This window comes from Pantherophis guttatus, chromosome 5, assembly GCF_059756535.1.
Source record: "Pantherophis guttatus breed Tessera chromosome 5, ASM5975653v1, whole genome shotgun sequence".
In the NCBI taxonomy this organism is placed as follows: domain Eukaryota; kingdom Metazoa; phylum Chordata; class Lepidosauria; order Squamata; family Colubridae; genus Pantherophis; species Pantherophis guttatus.
The window spans coordinates 41,470,724-41,495,332 of record NC_142067.1 but is presented as its reverse complement, the minus strand read 5'-3'; the positions used below and the strand labels follow the sequence as shown (position 1 = coordinate 41,495,332).

At 39.8% G+C, this 24,609-nt stretch overlaps 1 protein-coding gene and 1 long non-coding RNA gene across 5 annotated transcripts in view; one reads left to right on the top strand and one right to left on the bottom strand.

Moving 5' to 3' along the window:
- Positions 1–21,119, top strand: part of HTR1F (5-hydroxytryptamine receptor 1F) — a 115,487-nt gene extending 94,368 nt beyond the window's left edge. For all 3 annotated transcript variants that reach the window (XM_060686334.2, XM_060686332.2, XM_087894999.1), the window contains exon 3: positions 17,144–21,119. In XM_060686334.2, the coding sequence (XP_060542317.1) occupies positions 17,181–18,296 (1,116 nt within the window). In that variant the 5' untranslated portion in view covers positions 17,144–17,180 and the 3' untranslated portion in view covers positions 18,297–21,119. The remainder of the gene's footprint in view (positions 1–17,143) is intronic.
- LOC117663883 (uncharacterized) lies at positions 4,802–24,193 on the bottom strand. 2 transcript variants are annotated; one of them, XR_004590849.3, is made up of 4 exons: positions 24,132–24,193; positions 8,472–8,556; positions 6,286–6,427; positions 4,802–5,142 (listed from the first exon to the last, which is right to left on the bottom strand). It is a non-coding gene; the product is annotated as an uncharacterized LOC117663883 (long non-coding RNA). The 2 variants fall into 2 exon arrangements; XR_015734447.1 differs by having other exon boundaries at positions 6,286–8,556.
- Between the last annotated feature and the right edge of the window lie 416 nt (positions 24,194–24,609).

The window sequence follows — 24,609 nt, the reverse complement described above, 5'->3', positions numbered from 1 at the left end:
ACTTCAAACTCTAGGCAGTTTACATCTTGAAGTATCATTCGTGGAAGCACTTTCTGAAAATGCTCATCCCTATGCAGATATTAGCAGAAGATCTCGAGTTGCTACTTCTGGTATGGCCTCTAGGGTTTACACCCTTCCCATCATACACCTAAATCTTTTGAGCATAGAACAAATCAGAAGCAAACACTTCAAGCTGCTTTTTCCTTAGACATATGTATTCAAGATATCCAGCTTGTTAAAAAGCATAGAGTATTCCTTGTAAGGAGCCAGATCAAACACTGGTCATTGTTCTGAACATTAACACAAAAATTCTGGTCATTTTTAAGGGCTAGGCATTCACCAGAACTATTAACTGAAATGCAATGTATGGTATACCCACAGTATCGAGAAATCCAAGTACAATTGTAATTCTGGGACTTTTTCTAGGCTTGTCAGGAGAAACTTTGGGGGTAAGGATTTTTATTTCATCTTTATTCTTCACAGTTTATATCTGGTTGATAGATGCATGCAACTTTAAAGATAATTTTGGAACATATAATTAGAAGGTGATCCTTGGCACAATTCAACAAAGATGGAAGAAGGGGATTAGGAATAAATATTGCAGTAAACTGCAGGTTAGTTGCATGATCCAATTAGTTTCTATGTGCTTATCTACAAATAAAAGATTTTTTTGCGGTCTGTACAAACTTCAGCAAGATCCTGATGCATGAAAGATTTAATTTATAAAAGAAATTACCTTAACGTATAGGAAAGATTAAGTCTCTGTATTTTCACATTTTTAATTAAACAGCTTGCTGGAGTGGGAATTGATGAGTACACATTTAAAAACTGGGTTAGATTTTATGTAGGCAATTTATCATGATCCAACATTTCTTAATACTGTATATCTACATCCTTTTGCAAAGAGGGGGATGAGGTGGTGCAGAGGCTTAATGATGCTGGAACTGCCAGACAGAAATGGTCTGCACTCAGGAGTTTCGAACCCAGCTTCACAAGATAGTTCAACCATTAATCAATCCCTAGCTCCTGCCCACCGAGTAGTCCGAAAGCATCCAACATTGCAAGTAGATAGATGGGTACCACTTTGGCGGGAAAAACCTAGCTGCATTTGTATGTGTAGAGAGCAGAAGCTGATGATAGACCTGGCTGGACACAAGGCATTGCAACATGATTCAGACGAGACAAGACCAGCGGAGGACCCCAGAACAGCCAGCAGCTAGTTAGCTGATATAAAGCTAGTTCACCCCCTGCAGTGCACCAAGGATAAGCGCATAAGAGCTGAACAAAATGAACTAGCATTCTAAGCTGTCAGAACTGCATTGTCTAGAACAGTGATGGCTAACCTTTTTCTCGTTGTGTGCCGAAAGTGTGCGTGTGCCAGCACCCATAATGCAATGCACCCCCCTGAATGCGTGCATGACCCCCCATGCTCCCCCACCCCTCCTACATACACACACATTAACCCCCATGCTCCCCCCATGCATGTGACTCCCCTGCCCCCTGTTTTTGGCCTAGCAAGCCTCCCTGCAGCCTCCTGGGCCCAAAAATGGGCCGTGGGGGAAGTGCCACACCTCCTCTGCACTCCACCCCACCCCTGCGCATGCATGAGATGCCTGTGTGAGACAGGGGTGGGTTCTACTTATCTTTACTACCGGTTTGCAACGGGATTGCGTGCCTTAGCTGGGATATATAGAAATAATAGTGTCCTTAACCTTTTGCTGAACTAAGCAACTTTAAATTTGATAGAAAATTCAATGGAACATATTGCTAGAAATCATCCCAATCTGAAGTAGCTTCATTTACTAATCTAGATGTCACAGGCTAATGTCATTAATTGTCATTATTCTATAATTGGAAAACTTTTAGTCCTAATTTAATTTTAAATTTTAATCTTATTTTTTTATTTATCGGTTATATTATACTGTACACTGTCCAGAGCTACTCTTTGAGGGAGACAGGTGGTTTAAAAATATGAAATATAAATAAACAATCAAGCAAACAAATGACAGTTCCCACAGTCTCAAGGTAGCATGGTAAATTGTAATCCTGTTTGCAACTACAAAGGTTTTATCCAATGCATTTAGAGGGTATCAGCTTTTAGAGCAAAAAAAATTGTCTCAGAAAAGTTGGTTTCTTGCTTCATAAGGTAGGAAAAAATTGCATTTGCAAGCACTTGCAGTTTAGGCAAGAGTAATGTTTACATGATTGCATTTTTGAGCAACAGAAGGAGAGGAAAATGGTTGAAAAATTTAAGAAGACAATTTCATTCATGACTATGTTTCAGCAGGGTCACATTCACAGTTGGCTGCATTTTTCGATAAACAACCCAAACAAATGCTAAAGTTCCTGTTCTGATCAGAAAGCCTTGACCTTTTCAGGAAGAAAATGTATGTATGTACATATGTACATACAATTATATGGGTGCATTTGTAAAAGATTAGTATTACTAATGAAACAAATATGAGACTTTGAAATCTTCAAGCATAACAGGGTCAAGGCAAAATCTTGTAGGGAGCTATTTGTTAAGAATTTTAGTCACCCTCTGGCACTTGTTCCTTTTGGGGAAGAATTCTCATCAGAGAATATCCTGGTCTTTTATTTCCTGCAAAAAAATGTAATATAATAATGGATTTTAAATGTGATCTATTACTCTTCCAGAATATTTAGATGAGAATACAATACTATTCTTTGTATTTAAATTGAAATTACTACACGGACGAAGGGAAGGAAATACATGAATTGTTAATTATTTATTTTTTATTTTACTCACATTTATATGCCACCCTTCTCCCAAAGGACGCAGGGCGGCTCACAACAATAAAAAACAAGACAATAAATTAATGCTAAAACAGTCCAATTACAATTAACCTTCCAATTAATTATGGAAGGTTTCTTCATTCTACATTTAATCGAAAGGTAGCTTACTTTCTATCATTCAGCAGCTTTTTTTTTTTTTTTTTTGAGGACATGGGTCAACTTTGCCATCTCTATTCCTGAGCAATATCAAAGTGCTAGAATTATTCATCCTTGATTAGTAATGTCTTGACTACATACTTGAGTTTTGTTTTTGTTTTTTTGGTAGCAGTATCTATTATGTGAAGATAGAAAGCTTTAGAATTGGGCTTTTTCTTGGGAGGTGATTAACATCTGATCTTTTAGATGTTCAACTTGAAAAAGTATTAATTATAGAGACAATGAAGAAAACATATTGTGACATTTAAAAGACATAGTGGCACAGTGATTAATATTGCAGGTTAACTCTGCCCACTGCCTGAAGGTTGATCCTGACTGGCTCAAGATTGACTCAGATTTCCATCCTTCTGTGATCAGTAAAATGAGGACTGTTAAGTTGGGTGAATGAGGATGCAGCAAGCCAGGCAGTGAATGACAATAGCTCTTTATTGTAGGAACCCAGCAACTGACCAGGGGAAACAGCTCCCTTTATATACCTTGCAGCTGTGGTGGTCAGCCAATCAGCTGACGGTCAGTTAATTCAAACTGCCCACCCAAATCTACATACATAACACTCCTCCCCTCCCAGAAGTCACTTGGGGTGGACATTAGCATACAAAGTCTCTCAGGTGACCAGGGCATGTCTGCACCCTAGTTGACCTGCGCAGTTCAGTCGGAGGTGTGGCGTCGAGCAGGTCAGAGGAACTCCCTGTTTCTCCCTGCTCCGCCAATGGAACTTCCGAGAATTCATTGTGGGCAGCAACTTCTGCGGCTGGTCGATCTTCCGCGATGGGGCGGCGCTGGATCTCAGGGGCGACAGCTAAGTCCTCCGCTAGACTCAGGTTTGAGTTAGGTTGAGAGTTCTGTTGGTAGTTAGGGAGCAGTTCGTCGAATGTGTCTTCGGTGTCAGCGGCCCAATGCTTCTGTAGCTGGTCAATGTACCAAATCCTCCCATCTCCCATGTGTACCCTATACGACTTGGGCTCTGTTACCTCTGTGATTGTCCTGGTTTCCCAGAGGGGCCCGTTCCTGTAATTCCTGGCAAATATTGGCATTCCTATTGTGAACTCCCTATGTCTTTTCTCTGCCCCTCTGAAGTTGTCAGGGGAATAACTGGGGTGTAGCCTGTCTAGAACTCCTCGGAGCTTTCTCCCCATCAGGAGTTCCGCCGGGCTCCTGCCTATGGCTGTGCATGGTGTGGCATGTTGGGCCATTAAGAATTTATCTATCCTCTCCTGCCAGTCCCCGGGGCCTAGGGGTGAGATGGCGTCCTTAGCCGTTCTCGCAAAACTCTCCGCCAATCCATTACTAACCGGATGAAACAGGGTGGAGAGCACGTGTCTGATCCCCAACTCTGGTAGGTACTCCTCAAACTGCGTGGCATGAACTGGGGCCCGTTATCTGAGACTAAGGTGTCCGGTAGGCCATGGGTGGCGAACAACTGCCTTAGCTCCCAAATGACGGCGTCGGTGGTAGTGGTTTTCATGAGTCTGATCTCCAACCACTTTGAGAAAGCGTCCACGACAACCATAAATATCTGCTCCCTTTATATACCTTGCAACTGTGGTGGTGAGCCAATCAGCTGACAGTCAGTTAATTCAAACTGCCCGCCCAAATCTACATACATAACAAGGACCCAGATTGTTGGGGGCAATATGCTGACTCTGTAAACTGCTTAGAGAGCGCTGTAAAGCACTGTGAAGTGGTGTATAAGTCTAAGTGTTATTGCTATTTCGAAAGGATATCAGCAGAGAAATTGTCCTGCTTCTATTAATTTTCATTTAATTTTATGAAAGAGAATTTGCTTTTGAAATTTCTATCAAAGAAAAAGATTTTTGACAAAAGTATATGGTATTTTTTCATTTATTTGATTATAAGGTAATAAGGTTAAGGTGGGTGGGTGGGTGGGTGTGGGTGTGAGTGCGCACATGGATCCACATACATGCACTCTGCTTGTCTCTGTTTGTCTATTCTACATAGTGGTTCTTACAGTCCTTATACTGTATGTTGTAAACAACTCCTGAGAATGTTTTTTTTTTTTTGATAGACTTAGGTTTCTAATTTGCTGTTGTTTCCTCAGCTGATGAAGATATCCAGAAAGAGTACTGCATTATTTTCTTCTTCCTTTTTAAATTTTATTTCTTTGAAGATGATTTGGGTTGTTTCATATGTCTATACTTTTCCATCAAACTGAAAGGAGGTAGTGAGACAGAAAATTTAAAGTAGATAGTGAAGCAGAGAATGATGAGGTCCATGATTCTAGATATTTCAATCTAGTATATTGGGGCTAGGTCAGGTGTATTGTGTTGTACGACCGCCATGGATTATTTCATTAATTCTTGATCTATGGGTATAAAGAATGCTGTGATATCTAATGAAAGCATAATCTGAACTTCTTCTACTTTTAAGTCTTTGGAAGTATTATAGTGGGGAGTTGATAGAATATTCTCTCCCCTCTGTGACATATCCTCAAAGCTTTTTTGTAAGTTCTTTGGCTTACAAAGGACAAACTATTGTATATAAACAGGGAGCAAACTCCACGCTCACTAGTATTGGTAATGTTACTTCATTGGATAATGAAACATCTGCAAGCAAATGTTGAAGCAAACAATCAAGCATTGAGAGCACCAAGGGCTCCACAGTACAATCCTGAGCTACTTATATTTTCTTCTTCTGTGTGGGATCTACAGTCATCTGGTTAGTGGTTTCATATTCCTCAATTAAATCCTCAAAAATTATGACTGAATCTCTTCCACTGGCTTTTTTTCCAGATTGGGAAACATGAACCAGCCAGGAGGACTTAAATGATTGGAAGACACATAATCAAAAACTGCAATACCAGCAGTACCAAATCTTTCAACTCTAACAATAAAATAAATTTAAAAACCTGTCAGATTATGCATGAACTGGCACAGACATGGTAACAAAGCCAGCTAATGAATAGGCATAGCAACTAAATCAGCCAATTGGGAGCTGAGACAGACTGGAGCCAGAGCGTGTCTTAGTCTGCAGCTTCTGAGTCTGTGCAGAGAATTGAAACTGAAACAGTCTATTCATGCTTGTCTTCTCTACTGAAATGAAACTAACTGTTCTCTCCTGCTTTGTGTTGTAACTGCTACTACATTGAAGAATCAACTATTGGTATTGTAAATACTTCATCTGTTATTATGTATATAAAGAAGTTAATGAATCCAGCTGAATCAGTTATCTGTGTGTGCTTCTGGATTTTTGCAAGAAACTCTGACAAAACCCAACCAAGAAAAGTGTTAAAAAATCTCAACCACCCTGAGAATAAGGCAGAAACCTAGAAGCCCAGGGGTGGGTTTCACTTACCTTTGCTATCAGTTCGCTTCTGTACATGTGCATATTTGATAACGTCTGGACGAGTGGGCAGAGCTTCCCGATGCTGCTGCTACCAGTTTGCCTGAACCGGGGCGATCCAGTAGCAACCCACCACGGTAGAAGCCTCTTCCTTCTGGGATGCATTTTTTTGAGAAATTCAAAGCAGATTTCAGTGCAATATGATTATTAAACAAAGCTTCTCCAAAAAGTAGCTATGATGATAGCTGATGCAGAACGTAGCACAAATCAGACTAAGCTTTTATATCATATTAATTAAAAGAAAATCATAGCAATCTTCTGTGTATAAAATAAAAGAATTCAACTGGAAAAACGAAATACTTCTATGCAGAATATTAAGAGCATAAGAAGAATCCTTATGGCAGGGCAGGAGGCCATCTATTCCTGGGAAGCTTGCAAAAATATTTCCAAAATAGAATCCAAATTTCCAGTTTATTTATATTTATATTCCAGTTTAATACCATCATAAACATTTATTAATCAAATGTATATAGGTTCATTCCTCAGTTAGCCATGGATTCAGGTGTTTTTTTTAATTAAAATGCTCTGATAAGATAAATAGAACGAAGTAAGAGCAGCCTAATATTTACATGAACAATGTAATGAACAATTTCATATGTCAAATGCTGGCGCTTTATGTATGATTTTATATTTATCATATACAATACTTCTCACCTGTCTAATCAGCTTTCTAAGGGCAAGTAGTGGTAACAAGTAACTGAGAACAGGCAGGAATGCAGAAGCTAATGCACTTATTTGGTTAATGAACTGCAGGTTATACCAGGGTCTCTAAACACATTCACATATTTTATACAAGGCATAGAAACTAATTTGGAATTTTACTTTCTATTAATCTGCTGCAATGCAATTGGAAATTGTACTCATTTTTATAGTAATTTGGATTTATTATTTAAACAGCATGTGCAAAAGAAAAAAATGCTTGGCCTCTGACAAATTGGAGAAACAAAATGCAAAAAAGTAATTATTGACAGAATTAGCAAAGGTTCTTCTCCAACTGCCTTTATTGGTGATGAGTTAAAGCTAGATAGCTGGAAAAAAAAGTAATTTCTAATTATAGCTAATTCACTTACGTCCACAGAGGATCTTTTGGGGAGGGGGAAAAATCCCTATGCTAATGTCCCTTATCTCTACCATTGTGTTATCTATCAAATTATGTTCCTAGAAACTGATATTTCTTCCAGTTCGTATCTCCATAGTATAAATTGTCAGAAGATAACTTTCAAACTATTTGTGTTTAGGAAAAGCAAGATTCAGAAACACGCAGTATATATATCACTCAGCTATGTGATTTTAGATTACATTTGCCAATATTCCTTACACATACATGTCCACCACAAAATATTGTGCCTGTGAATAGTTTTAAATGGAAATAACATTGTGTAAAGAAGGAATGATGTAGAAGGAGTGATAACAGGACAGAACTTCCAGATTCAGGAGCTGTGCGTTACTAAAACAGTTGGAGAAGTACCAATACAAATGAAAATAATAAGCTTCTGCTTGCTGTTCCTAGTAAGTTGAATAAATAGGCCTAGTATACAAAAATTCTGGAAGCAATATAGAGACATAATTATTGCTTTTATGAATCTATTTAATCCTACTTTAAACTTACCCAGGTTGCTGGCTACTGTTACCTCTTCTAATTACTTATTTATTAAAATCACTATTTCTAAAACTGCAGTATTGTGAATTGGCATAAATCATGGTAACCCTCTCTGTTTGCAAATAGCAGTTCTGGTAGCAACTCAGAATCCATCTGTCTTCCTCCCACCCCCACAACTTCCAAAATCTTTGAGAAACTGCAAGCTTTCTTCAAATTACTTCCACCCCCTCTGAACCTTTTACTGTCATATACATTCTTAAAAGGATTCTTCAGCTCAGCTGTCACTAGTTAACAGAGAGTCAGTCAGACAGCTGCACCTCTAAATTTGCCAGTAATTCCTTGCTTTTTTAAAAAAAAAATCTATAATTTCAACTAAATCATACTGAAATACTGAAACAAATGATGCAATGGAGCCTTCTCATAAAACTAGAAAGAGACAATTTCTACTGATTTCTCAGCCATGGGTATATTGTGTCAAATGGCTCAAAGAGAACAACTACTATATGATACAGACATATAGTTTTGTACTCAAAATCACCTGCCTGTCCATGGTCCAACATTTTCCCATTCTTCTCAGCACTCAGTGGTTTTGATGAAAGCTAACAGATTTTTTTTTCCAGCTGCTAAACCAAAGATGAAGAAAGGAGAAGTATCATTAAAAAACATAAATGAGAGGCTAATCATATAATTAGAAATAGCATTAAAACAGTAAAGTGGTTGAGAAGCCACACTGCAAAGCAAAGAGTATAAGAGAAGGAAAATTAACTATGGTATTAAAATTGTGGTACAGTGTAATATGCGTTATTTATCATGAATAGCACTGGAAGGTTTGCTGAAGAGTATTAGGATCATTATGGTGCACAGGAATAACATGTCCCTGTCATTTCTTTCTTTTTTTAAAAAAAATAATTTTTATTGAACAGTTTTTTTAAAACAAAAAAGAATTGTAAAATTCTTCTTTCCAACATTTCCACATCAGTTTTCATTTCTTATATATCCATTTTGTCCCTTTTTTCTATTTATTAATACATGTGATTCTAATATTTATTTATACATATGAAAATATCAATGTACTAAATTACAATCATGCATTCTGTGTCCTTTTCCTTTCTACATATTTGTTCCTATATTCAAACTCCTGTTTTTTCCTCATTTAATCTTTCCTTGCCCTTTATACCTCTCCTCTAACCATTCATACCATTTATCCCATACCATGTAATAGTTCCTGTCATTTCACTACATGTGAAAATACCAAGGTTGTTGTGTGTACTGGGAGAGAAAGCTTGTACTGCTAGCAACAACATCAAGGATCTGTTTTTAGGCTACCTAACCAATATCTGTCCTGTGCCTTCACATTCCCGAAGAGTTTGCAGGAAATATTATTAGATCTGCAAATAACACCATCCTGGAAGGTGGGGTGAAGAAAAAGATAGAGAAAAAGAGAAGTTTTTTTAACAGTGGTATTGCCAACTACCTCACTCAGTCATCTAGCAAAGAAAGACTCTTGACCATTTGCTTTTGCCAAGAATATATTTTACTGACACTTAAGTGACTACAGATGTAGCGTAAGCTGAATCTGAGGTTTTCCGCGCAAACAATACAAAGTAAATTTTCCTCTCCCCCCTCCCCTGCATCCCCCTGTTATCTGTAAATGTCCACTTAGGTGCTTGTATATTGTTTAGGAAACAGGCTTTCAGTTTCAGCTCTGCATATTGGTGATTGATCTTGATTGACAGAAGCTTCTCACAATGCAGCCAGCTCAGCTGGACTTCCATTCCCCCCTTTTCTCCTCTTTACATCCCAATCTCTCCTCCCCCCCCAATTGATAATGTCAAGCTGTCAGTTCATGAAGCTTGGGTAGGAGAGATGCAGCCATGTCAGATATGAAACAGAAAAGATGAATAAATATCAGAGACAAAAACTTGGAACTTAATGTATGTCTTTTCCAACTTTTCCCTATTCTTCTAGAGAATAAATAAAGCTTACAAGACCTCTATTTCCTCTGGCCTCTGACTCCAATCTGTTAATTCTAGAATGCTTTTTGCCAACTTTCATTCTAGCTTACTCTTTCCTTTTCTCGAATACCTATTTGTTTGTTGGGTGTATCCCATTTTGGTAACTTTTCCACAGTCAACAATAGAAGAGGAAGTCTGGGAAGAGTAGGCATGTGTAAGACTAGCCTGAAAGAATTCTTAAATTCTATTTCTAAACCAAAGAATCCCCAATAATTCATTTTTGTCAATATGTACAAGGTAATATTGACAAGTACAAGATCAGATTATGTTAAAAGTTGTTATGTCCTTATAAGGACATCAGTCGGGGATTGACTAATCCACCGGTGGGAAAAATGAACTGCTGTCACTGGGCGGCCCAGCCTGCCGGAGCGCTATAAAAGAGAGCTCCGGCAGCGCAGCCGGCATTCTATTCTTGAGCTGAATAAAATACTGAATGGACGATCGCTAATCACGTCTTCTTCCCCTGTGCCTGATCTAACACTGGCAACAAAGGACACAAAGAACCACAGCGATGAACCTCGTGGCACACCACCAGCCGACCAACAGAGCCAGGCACTGAGCTGAAGTCACAGAAGCCGAAGCCACCGAATCATGGCATCACAGATTTAGATTAGATTTAGATTTATTAAATTTGTATACTGCCCTACTCCCGAAGGACTCAGGGCGGTGAACAGCCATGAAATAAAACATATAAATACAAAATTTAAAATAGAAATAAAACAAGTTAGATAAATTTGGCTGAACCATATTTAAAACCCCAATAATTTAAAACCAAATTTAAAATTCCCATTTAAAAGAGGAGAAGTTTAGGTCAGGCCGGCTTGCTGGAATAGGAACGTCTTCAGCGTGCGACGGAAGGTACGCAGGTCCGGAATCCTCCGTATCTCGGGGGGAGCTCGTTCCAGATAGTAGGTGCCCCCACAGAGAAGGCTCTCCCCCTGGGAGCCGCCAGTCGACATTGTTTGGCCGACGGCACCCGGAGGAGCCCCTCTCTATGGGAGCGTACTGGTCGGTGGGAAGCTATTGGTGGTAGCAGGCGGTCCCGTAGATAACCAGGTCCTAAGCCATGGAGCGCTCTAAAGGTGATGACCAAAACCTTGAAGCGCACTCGGAAGACCACCGGGAGCCAGTGCAGCTCGCGCAGGAGAGGCGTTACATGGGAGCGCCACGTCGCTCCCATCACCACCCGCGCGGCCGCACTCTGCGCCAGTTGGAGCCTCCGAGTGCTCCTCAAGGGGAGCCCCATGTAGAGAGCGTTACAATAGTCCAGACGGGAGGTGACGAGGGCATGAGTGACCGTGCGTAACGAGTCCCGAGTCCCTTGCTGTCCACAAGGTCTCCAGACCCCCAAGGCGGGAAGCCGTGCAAAATGGTGACCGGGGGGAACGCTGCAGCAGCTGCAGAGGGGACCACACGAGGGCCAAATGCCGGTGGAGAGATGCAACCTGCAGACGTTCTCTGAAGAGGGGCCACATCGCAGGAGCATGCAGAGCTGGGGATCCAGCTCCAGAACCGTCTAACCACCATTTTTGCGAAATTTGCAGATTACCAAAGATCATCTAGACGGTCCTCCTCCCCCCCAGACGAGGGGAAGACAATGGCACCAGGAGCAGAGCAGTCCATCAGACCACAATTGCCCACACCAACAACAACAACGCCACCAAGTACCATGTGACGGTGCACGTGGAAGGGACACCATGCTCCATGGAAGTAGATTTGGGATCAATCTACTCCATCATGGACTGGCATCAGCTGAAGCACTTAAAGCCAGTAAAGCTTCAGTAAAAAGGACCTGAAACCCCTATGGTCAAGGCTGGTCGACTTCGGAGGAAACCCAATCGGAGTCCTTGGAAGAATCTGGACTATTGCAACGTTCTCTACATGGGGCTCCCCTTGAGGAGCACTCGGAGGCTCCAATTGGCGCAGAGTGCGGCCGCGGGGGTGGTTATAGGAGCGACGTGGCGTTCCCATGTAACACCTCTCACCACTGGATAAGGAAGCCTTGGCCATCATTGCTGGTGTCAAGTGCTTCCACAAATACCTCTACGGCAGGAGTTTTAACATCATCACTGATCACAAGCCGCTACTTGCAGGGGATAAACCGACACCAGCATACATGTCCCCTAGAATGACGCAATGGGCAATTTTCCTAGCCAGGTACTAGTACACACCAATCCATAGACCCGGCAAAACCATAGGCAATGCAGATGCCCTTAGCAGATGTCCTTCCAAAGAGCCAGTGGAAGATCCAGCCCCCACACTCAGGCTCTTCCACATCGATGACGACCAAGCTTGCCCGGTAACCTCTGCAGACGTGGCAGCCCATACCCAGAAAGACAAGACTCTCAGACAAGTAAGATCATGGGTCCTGCGGGGCTGGCCCACGGGGAAGACGGGAGATGAGTTCAGCAGGAAGCAGCAAGAGCTATCCACCATGAATGGCTGCCTCCTCTGGGGTGATAGATAGTAATTCCCCATGCCCTGCAACAAAAGACCCTGGAAACCCTCCATAGCGGGCACCCGGGCATAATAATGATGAAGGGGTTGGCACGAAGTTACGTCTGGTGGCCAACCCTAGACAGAGACATTGAGGAGTGGGTCAACAAATGCAACCCATGCCAGGAAGTGAGGCCAGCACCTCCACAAGCCCAGCCGATGGAGTGGGAGACGCCCAGCAGCCCATGGTCAAGAGTCCACATTGACTTTGCGGGTCCAATGAATGGGAAACACCTTCTAATCGTAGTGGACGCCTTCTCGAAATGGCTGGAGGTAATACCCATGACATCCACCACAACAGAGGCAATGGTCAGGGCGCTCCGGAGGTTATTCGCAACCCACGGCCTACCAGATGTGCTGGTTTCCGACAATGGGCCCCAACTTACATGCCATGGAAGCGTTCCTGGCAGGATTGGGCATCCGTCATGCCCTGATAGCACCCTACAGGCCGGCTGGGAACGGGCATGTGGAGAGAATGGTGAGATTCACCAAGGAGGCACTCACCAAGATGGGTGACTGGCAAGAGAGAATCGACAAATTTCTCCTTACCCAGCACATCACGCCACACACCACCACACACAAGAGCCCAGTGGAGCTGTTTATGGGCAGAAGACTGAGGTCACCCCTGGATTGGCTGCACCCCCAATACAACCCAGAGGTGCCACCAAACACCAGCCGGCCACCGCACACCTTCACCATAGGGGATCCGGTATTCGCACTCAATCTCCACGGGTTTTCAAAATGGCTGAAGGGGAAGATTGAGAGCATCACCGGCCCGAAGTCCTACTGAGTGGAGCGGGAAGATGGACAGGTCTGTAGATGTCACATCAACCAGCTCCGGAAAAGGTGGAGGGAAGCGGAACGAAACCAGCCGGGCGAGGTAGGCCTACAACACCCCGCCGAGGTAGGCTTACAACACCCTGATGAGGTAGGCCTACAACACCCCATCGTGGTAGGCCTACAACACCCCGATGAGGCAGGCCTACAACACCCCAATGAGGTAGGCCTGCACCACCCCGGCGAGGCGGCCCGTTGGCGCTCCATGGAGGTAGACCGGCACCTGGGGGACGAGGGAAGCCAGCGCCGCCCTGGCAAGGGAGATCTGCACCACCCCAGTGGGGGAGACCTCCACCTCTACCATGGAGTAGACCAGGGACATCTGGGGAGGGGAGGCCCGCAGCACCCCAGCGAGATCGACCCGTGCCACCCCGGCGAGGGAGACCTCCACCGCAACAATGGAGTAGACTGGGGATGTCCTGAGAAGGGGGGCCCGCATTACCCAGGTGAGCCTGACCTCTGCCACCCAGCGAGGGGGACCTCCACCCCCCCAGTGGGGTAGACCGTCAATGCATGGAAAGGGCAGGCCAACAACACCCTGGTGAGGTCGGCCTGCAGCACCCCGGCGAGGAAGGCCTACACCAGCCCAACAAGGTAGACGAATGACCCCCCGGCGGGGTCAGCCATCAGCCACACCAACCAGATACACAGAGGCAACCACAACAACAACAATAACATCGGCAACAACAACGGCAACAGGAACCGGGGGCCCAACCAGACTCCCCATCATCGCAAGCCACCAAGGAAAAAGTAAAAACCAAGGACTTACTGGGCATCAGTTGCTCCCCACCGATCGGCAGCAATGTCCAGCCGCGAAGCATCCAGCAGTCAGGACAGGGAGAGGTCCGGCGACACCAGCAAGGAGAACTTTGAGACTCAGCCGGACGTGCTGGGACAGGGCCCGCACACTCGACGGCCGAACTCCGGATGGTTCCAGGGCAGGAACCAGAGGAAACAGGCGCTCCGCCTGCTCTGGTAGGCAGTGAAGCTCAAGTGGGACTGCGCAGGTCAACCAGAACTATCAGACGTCCCGCCTACCTGCGCGATTACATAACTTTTATTGACAGTGATGGACAGACTACGAACTAGGAGGGGAGGGGTGTTATGTCCTTATAAGGACATCTGTCGGGGATTGGCTAATCCACCGGCGGGAAAAATGAACTGCTGTCACTGGGCGGCCCAGCCTGCCGGAGCGCTATAAAAGAGAGCTCCGGCAGCGCAGCCAGCATTCTATTCTTGAGCTGAATAAAATACTGAATGGACCATCGCTGGTCGCGTCTTCTTCCCCTGCGCCTGATCTAACAAAAGTGATTAAGTGGAATGTAATAATTACTTTCTTACACTGATCAGTATCTGGTTTTAAAATACATAAATGTTATATCTTGAAGTTATCCAAATTATTTTTTCCTGGATGGTGCAATGGCTGGATATTATTTTATTTTTCCCATTTGAATGTAAGTACTCAGGCACTTATGTCTGTCAGTTGCTATGATATTTTTTAAACAAATGCTGTTTCTAAGCAAATCTGAAGAATACAAATATATTGCATGTCTCTTTTAAAAAATAGATAGATATCATATCTATTAAAAAATAGAAAGAATCAGTAACACTGCTTCTATTACAGGAATGTTCATAATCACCAGGCAATTATCAATAACTAAAAAGACAGATACTAAATGCCAGGGCTCTGCTAGGAATGAAAAATAAGAATGTGAGTTGGTACCGGGAGCCATGGAGCAGCTTTTAAAGGAGCATGGAAATAGTATTAGGAAGAGTCAGACTCTTCCTGACTCAGTGGGTTATAAGGGGAAGAGAAGATGAAACATAAGCAGACTTGTGAGAATCTATTATTACAGCCAATAAAATATAGGTGAATAAGATATTTCATGGCTAGATCTGCTATTAACAGTGATTTAGTCCTGTAGGCTATCAATATGAATTTGGCTATGAAAACTATTGTTCTTCAGTTCTTGTCTGACAGTTGGTGACAAACATAGAACTCAGCTGACTGCCAGGGAAATAGCTAGAGAAAAGTGCTCAGAGTCTTAAGGGAATCTCTGTAGAAATCACAATATATTAGGATGTGAGCCTATGACTCAATAGCAGCCAGACTGAAAGGGCAGGGTTTTTCTGTAAAGAAGATTTTTCTGAATCTACCCTTGAGAACTAGGGTGGTAAAATGTCAAATTGCATTAACATAAAATCCCTCTCATCTTTTAAGACTATTCCTTGAGAACAAAATGCTATTCAAAACACTTTTGAAATAAATTCTGCTTTGGGTGAAATACTAGCAGCGTTTTGAGATTGGCTTGTTTTCTTTTCTTAACTGTAAATCATGCACCTTATCAGTACTTTTTCTAATAACTGTATTTGTGTGTTTTGTTTTGTGATAAACATCTTATTTTTTGCAGATAATACCAGTTTTGAGAATGACAGTTCAGAATGACAGTAGCAGGGAGGAAGGGTTCAATGGCACCGTCAGGGTTCCAAGTAATAGATCCATAGCAAGCAAAACTCTGAGGCAGGCAAATTCCTCAAAGGATAGCTTTTTTAGAAATATCATATTGGCACATATCTGGTGAAAACCTACTCTAAAGGTTCCTGTGGTTTTCACCTAGTTAAAAGAGAAAGTTTTCCCCAAATCCCAAACAATCAGTCACATGGTCCAATCAAGACGCTGTCAGGTCATCTGGGGATCTCCCTCCTTCTTCCACAGTGTAGGTGTGAGAATGTCCTTGGTTCTCAAGAGAAAGTATTTTATTTTGGCTACACAAACCCCTCTATCTCTAATCCCCTCCTCCCTGTCCCTCAGCTCCAGTGTGGTAACACTGAAGCTCCAATATGGCTCTGGTCAGGTCAGCTTCAGGGTTGACAGGTACTCCACTTGTGCCACCTGCCCTATTCTGATCCCTGTTATTATTTAGAAGAAGAAAATGCAGAGGCAGATTTAATATGACACATGTTTTGCTTAAACAATCTTGAACTTCATTCTAAATGCATTGTATGGAATATCAAATGCTATATGGATGTTATGGAAGCAAGGGATGTCTACATATGGGGAAATTAGAAGAATATAATAGAAGAACAGAAACTGTTCTTCTAATTATATCATTCTCTAATTAACAAATAAATAAATAAATAATAAAACTATTTTCCCCTGCCTTTCTTTACTTTGGAATGTTGCTAATCCTGAAATTGAATAGTGCAATAGATATAGCATGTATGTTGATGTATTAATCTTAGGTATAAAATCAACTTCAATTACATGAAAAACATATTTGATTCCTTTTTTTCTATAAGAATCCTCAAATACACTCTATTCAAAGAGTGACAGAAAAGATTGGGAAGAAAGTTTCAAAAAAATGTCTATGGAGATTCTCCGTCATCCAGGTCATAGTTGTCCCAAAGGTGCTTTTTCAAGAGATAACTGGACTTTCTTGTTTTTCTTTGAAGACATTTCACTTCTCATCCAAGAAGCTTCTTCATCTCCTGGGAGCTGAAGATACTTCTTGGATGAGAAGTGAAACATTTTCAAAGAAAAACAAGAAAGTCCAGTTGTGTCTTTTAAAAAATCCCTTGTATATTGCATAATACTGAGAAATATATAGAATAGGGAGTTTTAATTATTGCTTTTTCTTTCTTTCATTATTATTATTATTATTATTATTATTATTATTATTATTATTATTATTATTTTATTCACAAACATTTTAAATACAGTGTATTATTAGGGTATACCATTTACAAGAAAAAAAGGGGGGCAAATAGAAAATAGTAATAAATATTAATACATGAACTAATAACAGTAATAATAATATAATAACACATTGTTGCTTTTTCTTTCTAAACTATTTCCCTGCAGGTATCTTCATTAGGCAAAGACAATCTTCACGGAAATAATGGATTTCCTAAATTTTACTGAACAAAATTATACACTGGAACAAAATGATACAGAATCATTTAAAAAAGTAACTTCCAAGGTTCTAATTTCTATTACACTTTCTGTTCTAGCAGTAATGACAACTGTTATCAACTCTCTAGTGATGACTGCAATAATTGTGACACGGAAACTCCATCACCCTGCAAACTATTTAATATGCTCTTTGGCAGTCACTGATTTCCTTGTGGCCATCCTCGTCATGCCCTTCAGCATTGTCTATATTGTCAAAGAAACCTGGATTATGGGTGGGGTGATGTGTGATATTTGGCTTAGCGTTGACATCACCTGCTGTACTTGTTCCATCCTGCATCTCTCGGCCATTGCTTTAGATCGTTACAGAGCAATCACTGATGCTGTGGAATATGCCAGGAAGCGAACACCTAAACATGCTGGCTTTATGATTGCCATTGTCTGGATTATTTCCATCTTCATTTCAATGCCACCGTTGTTTTGGAGGCATCAAGCAGACAGCAAAGATGACGAATGCATCATTAAGCATGACCACATTGCTTTCACCATATATTCTACATTTGGAGCATTTTATATCCCACTGGCATTAATTCTGATTCTTTACTACAAAATATACAAAGCAGCCAAGACTTTTCATAGAAGGAGCATGAGTCGGGTTCTTAAAGAGGAGGCAAATGGGCAAGACCTCTTGGAAGCAAATGAGAAAAGCTGCCGACTTTCTTCAACCGCATCATGTACAAAAGATAAAAGGTCTAACCCTTCGGGAGATTTGGACAGAATTCGGTTTTCACTGAGAAGCCCTGATTCAGAATCTAAGAACGAAAAAGGGTGGAAAAGGCAACGCATTTCTACCACAAGAGAGCGAAAAGCAGCAACTACCCTTGGTTTGATTTTGGGTGCTTTTGTGATTTGCTGGCTGCCTTTCTTTGTAAAAGAGGTGGTTGTTAATACCTGTGAAAGATGTCAAATTTCAGAAGAAATGTCTAATTTTTTGACATGGTTAGGCTATATCAATTCTCTTGTTAACCCACTGATTTACACAATCTTTAATGAAGATTTTAAGAAAGCATTCCAGAAACTTATTCAGTGCAGGAGCTCTCTCTGAAAAAAAAGAGAGAGCTTTTAGTCATTGGTTGATTTAAATCTGATTGGAGGGGGAAGAGAATTTGAAAATCAAATTCATAGATCTACCCTTGATGGAACTTTGCGTATTGCACTTGAGAATTTACCAAATCAAAGGGTAAAATGAGGTTCCAGAAGGTTTTGTAGGAGTTGTATATTACATGTGCATTCATAGTCCTGATTTTATGCCATGATTTATCAATACAACAGTATTTGAAACAAATATATAATGTACAACAACTAAGCCTCAAGTCTTTCCAGAAAGCTTCCCAGAAATTTAAATCAAGCTGGATTGATTAAGTTCTGGTGCCAGAAATTGAATGAGAATCTACACATATACAACAAATTCAGTTCAATTATTTGTGGAGTAGCTCTAATTGTTTACATATTTAACTTATAACAACGTGCACTCTGTTTAAGAAAGAAGCCAATTATTAATTATCTGTTTTGTATCATTAATATATCATAATGAATGTTCTTCACGTGTTAAAGTGTATATTGGGAAGAAAAAAAACTACACATTTATTCAAATGAGTAAAAGTGGTTATAATTATTAGGTACACAGAGAACTGTATGAATATTTGTGAGAATGGGAACATTTGACTCTTCAGTGAGTACAAGAACACACATCTGGAAATGCAAGGTGCTCCACAAGTTCTCTAGGATCTTATTTAAAATCAAGAAGATACAGAATTTTTTTTCAATGTAACTTACATAAAATTACTCAGTAACCTAAGGATTGCTATACTATTTAAAACTCTGATATGATAAATTTCTTTTATTTTTTAATGGCAGAATGACTTAAATTATAACATATGTAGAAAATACAGAAAATAATAGTTGTTTTTTTTTTTTAAGTAACGGTTTGTCAATAGCACTTCCTTGTGTGGTGGCACCAAATAAATAAAATGTCACTTTCCTTAAGGAAGTATATTCTTTAAATATATTCCTCAGCCTAGTCTGGCTCAGAGGGAGATTATGGAACACCACTTGTTCACCTTAGAATTTCCCAAAGCCATGGCCAATAGCCCTTTTATCACAAATATCAGCCAGTAATATCACAGGGACAAGTCATGCAAAGCTTATCTATTTTACCAAGGGCACTTTTCATTTCATCACAAATGGTGCAATATTGTTTCCTAGGGCTTTGGTAGGCTTTCACCTCTTATTAAAATATATGTATCAGTATTGTCTATTTCTATTACTACATTTTCTTTAAGTTGGGCATATGACATGGTACCGAATGGAGAGAGAGAGAGAGAGAGAGAGAGAGAGAGAGAGATTGTCATACAGTGGGTAATTGCCAAAGCTAAGAAAAATAACAAAAGCAATAAATACATGTTTTTGAATGTTGGGAATGCTGTTTTAGTCAAGACAGTCATGGTTGTTTTAGCTGTGTTTCTAATTTATGTCTTGAAAATATTGGAAGCTGTTCATTCCTTTCTGGAATTAGGTGGCCTTAACAAATAAATCAATAAAGTCAGAACTGCAGAATCATAAGGAAAAATTAAACAGGTTACAATGAGATGATGGCCCAGTTAAAAAAAATTCAGAACACTGACAAACTATTAATAATAGCTCATCAAATAAAAAATACTATGTATGTTAAATGAATGATTATCTAGTATAGTAATTGAAAAGTTGAAGTTGTTTTTTTTTAAAAAAAATCACACATTTTTGAGGAAGATATTTGCCTAAGTACTTTAGCTGAAACCTTACTGCAGCATTCTGGAGACTGTATTTAGCTTTGTCTAAAACATAGATTCAAAAGACTACGAGAACATTTGTGAGGAAGTCACCTGATTTGGCTCATGAGGCAAATTAGATTTTATAGAATCTATTTTAGCACACTGAAAGGAAACCTATAAAATTCCCTAGTAAGCAAACAATTATTTCTTTCCCTAGTAAGAAGCACATGGATTGGTGATCAGGATTCCCTACCCCATAGTAATTTTCTTCTCATGGTGAATCATTTATTTGTTTTATTTATATTACTGTTGTTGTCATTCTTTAGCTATTAATAGAATCTGAAATTTTGGTTCAGTCACTCAGCATTATTGCACTCACCTTCCTTTAAAAACTAAAATAGAATGAGTGTTAAAGCAACAATTATCTTAGATGCAACCAGGAGAAAAAAGATATTTGGGGAAAGAAAGCCACATTTGGAACTGAACTACTCATCCCTTCCCTAATCAATAAACCACTTTTGTTTTCCCAAATAGTTAGATGCAGAAAAATGCCAACTACAGGTAATCCTTGACCTAGTACCTATTTACAAAACCTGTAACAGAATGCCCCACTGTAGCATCTGTTTGTGGCAAACTTTAATAAGAGTCTTTTGCAAATTGCAAAGCAATTCTATTGTCCTATTTTAAGGATATTTGCATATTACTTCTACCAACTCTACTGTGCTTCCCTAAAAATAAGACCCTGTCTTATATTTTTTTGAACCCTGAAATAAGTGCTTGGCCTTATTGGCATGCGCTCAAAAGCCCAATTAGGTTTAATATCAGGGGATGTCTTATTTTGGGAAAAACAGAGTATTATCCTTAATTTCTATTTCTATAAGCAAACTTCATAAGGCTGCACTTTTGTGAACTACTGTGTTTAGGAAGTCTAACTAGTTTATCTCAAACATTGTTGACCTGTGCTTCTTTCCTAGACTTAATGCATTTTAATGCACATTCAGCCAGAACTAAGTACTCCAGACCTGATTGATCTTTATCTTTTACCTTCTTTATTTGCTTCTATATATTTGCTGTAGCTCTTTGATATTTCATGCCTGGATTAAAATCACCAAAATCACTTCATTCTGGTTTTCAAGTTTATCTCCTTTCAGAGTTTACAGTTGGGACACAGTTTTTATTTAGGAATATGACACATCCTTAATTATGAGTCTGCAAAAATGAATTCTGATATTTTTAATGCCTTTCTAAGGTCACCTGAATTTGAAACTGCTGAAGAAGTGCCCTCAAACATCATCTATCTATCTATCTATCTATCTATCTATCTATCTATCTATCTATCTATCTATCTATCTATCTATCCATCCATCCATCCATCCATCCATCCATCCATCCATCCATCTATTCATTGCTAGCTAGCTAGCTAGCATCTAGCTATCTAGCTAGCCAGCCAGCCAGCCAGTCATCCAGCCATCCTTCCATCATCTCCCTAAATGTCCTAATTTGAATTTGGAGTAATAATTATAGTTTGGGACAGTATCATTGAATTTTACACTTTTGAATTTCTCACAGACTAAATTTTAACACACTGAGACAGGAGAGAGAATAACATAACTATAATTAAGAGCAACTGTTACGATCATCTATTTACCTATTCCTTTTGTTGCAAAACATAGTCATAAACTATGGTGTTACCTTGATACTCATCGTTAACCAAAAATGATGAGTACTAAACAATTTTTTCCCATAAGGAATAATGTAGTGAATCACAAGGCAGCTGACATCAACAAATTCTAGCTTGTGCATTGAGTACCAAACAAACGATGAGTACCTGGACAAAATGTTCATGTCAAAATGTGTTGAGTACCAAATTTAATGAGTTTCAAAGCAGCTTAGTACCAAGGTACCACTGTGCTTTCAAAACATTTTAACTGAAGACACTGCAATTTCATTAACATTCATAAATATGTTAAATGTGTAGTTGACTCAAAACTTTTTGCTAGAAGTTAGTAACTCTTTTTCCAGCTATAATGTTTAAATCAATTAAGGGAGAAGGGAAGTTGGGTGGAAATTCATTTTCCTACTTCAAATACTGCCATAAATTTACTTTTACAAGGGAGAATAGCACACCAAAGAACCATAAAATTATATGTAAATGGAAGGATTTCTTACATTGCATCATTACCCTTAAATTAAATTTGTCCAACTTCTAGTTTTCAACTCCTAATCACTGAGCCAATAATTGATTAATTTGGCCCATTTTCATAATAGTTATGAAATAGGGGGGAAAAGCATTACACTGTAATAATTGTAAAAACCCAAGCAAGCAGAGCAAAAATAAAGAAAAAAGAAGTTACTGCTGGGAATGAGGTGATTGAAACTAATGCCAATATGCGGTGGCTCACGTTCATAAAAATGGATACATCTGTAGATAACAATTAAAGAATGAAAGATGACGTTCTATAATACCATGAGTCCTAAGGTATTGAGAAGTTTGGTATGTAACTTCTATTTAATACAATTCATATTCTAAAACTTCTTTTGCAGTCATCTTATTTCTCATGAGACCTTATTTTTCTAGGAGCTTTATGTGGCATAAATGTCATCATGACCATCTACACAGAAAATAAGGAAGGAGATTGAATTTTGAATCTAGTGATAAATGTAACCTTCCTAATCTGATAAACAGACTTCAACTAGCTTTAAATTTGAAGAGCCATAGGAATACTTAGGCTTAATCTATTCATTAATTCGAAAAGGAAAACAGAGAGATCCACTCAGGATTCAAACATATGACATATCTTTCATTCCTCTGCTGAATCTATATGGCTGCTAAGAGATATTAGGCATGAATTAATTAATTTAGAAATTCAAAGATAGGAAAATGCCAATAGAGCTGAAATAAATATAATTTCCCATTCAAAGTGGGGAATTCCTAATTTGGGCTGAATTGATATAGTAGGAAAATCCTGTTACACTTTTCTGTGGTATTTGATTGCCACCATGCTTGATCAGCACAGGAATTTTCCTAAAAACACTCCTATTGAAAAAGAAAAATATCAAATTATTCCCAAGACCCAATGATCATAAAATATAATTTTATTATTTAGGAAAAAAAATACCCTGCACAGTAATAGGTGAGGTAATCACTTTGTATTATTTTCTGGGCTTTATGGGAAATCTATGTTTTCCATCTTTCAGTTTCCCTGTGCGGCTTCTACTTTTCAAACAAATATTGCACACTGAATTAATGAGAAAAAGATAAACTAGCTGCAATGAACAATGTGGGTGTCATTAGTCTAGACCTGTGATGGAGAACCTATGGCATGCGTGCCACAGGTGGCACGCAGTGCCCTGTCTGTGGGCACGCAAGCTCTGGCCCCACTTCAGCTCCACCGTGCATGCATGCGTGCCTTTCACCAGCCAACTGGTCATTGGGTATCTGCCACACATGTGCGGAGGGGACAGGCGTGTGCTGTGCATGCATGCATAGGGGTGGAGCATGGTGGGGCAGGGCGCATGTGGAGGTGAGTGCGCATGTGCAGGGGTGAGGTGTGTGAAGGGGCCATGCGCACATGCGTGTGGGGTGGGGTGGGGTGCATGCAGGGGGGCGCGCGTGCTTTGGACACTCAGTCCGTAAAAGGTTAGCTATCACTGGTCTAGACAAATCCTGCACAAAAGACTGAAACAAATTCTGCATCATGATGGAAGTTTTTCCTACTTTAAACATATAATGTATTTATTTATCTGCAAGAAAACATAAAGATGTTTATTCTAATTTATTATTGAATTAAGTTTTATAATATTCAAACTCTGATCAATGCAAGTAACAATGTCAATTTTTGTTTTTTTCTGAGTCTATAAGAAGTAGATACAATCAGTGTCTCCTCTGTTTTGAATTTCTTCTTTTATGAGTCATTATAAATCATTCACCATCCAGTGATCAGTAGCAGTCCTTTTTTAACCTTTACCTCTGAAAAATACCATATTTAAATTCAATAAAGACCTTGTCTCCTATTACTGTTAGTATAAAAGAGCTTCAAAGAGCCCACTGAAAAACTATATTAATATTTTAGTGAAAGAAACACATTTAAAAGATCTAATTATCTACATTTCTGCTGCTTTTTCCTTACCTGTTATCCTTAGACACAGAATCCATTTACTTCTTAGCAAAACTAACTCAATGCACAAGTGTAACATTTCATAGTTATTGTTACTACCTATCCTTCTGTAGGATGTCTTTATGACATCATTCTCCTACCAACAGTGTGTGAGACAGTTTGCCTAATGGTAAAAAAAAAGTGTGGGATATTGTATAGTGCCACCTCTTACCCTTTTGCATTTTAAGGCATGTTACTGGAGAAAACATAACTCTTCTTCTTTGGGAAATTAGACCAACATTCTAAGATGCCATTTTTAAAAAATCACTATATAAAAATAGGTAAATATAACATGAAAAACTTACTTTATAACATAAGTAATCACAGGAAAATAATAAATGATGGATAAGATTTAAATAAGTGCTGTCAGATGTGAAAGCCAGAGTCATGTGTTAAGTTCCAATTAAACTGATGTACAATATTGCTCATGTATATGCATAGGAATCTAGTC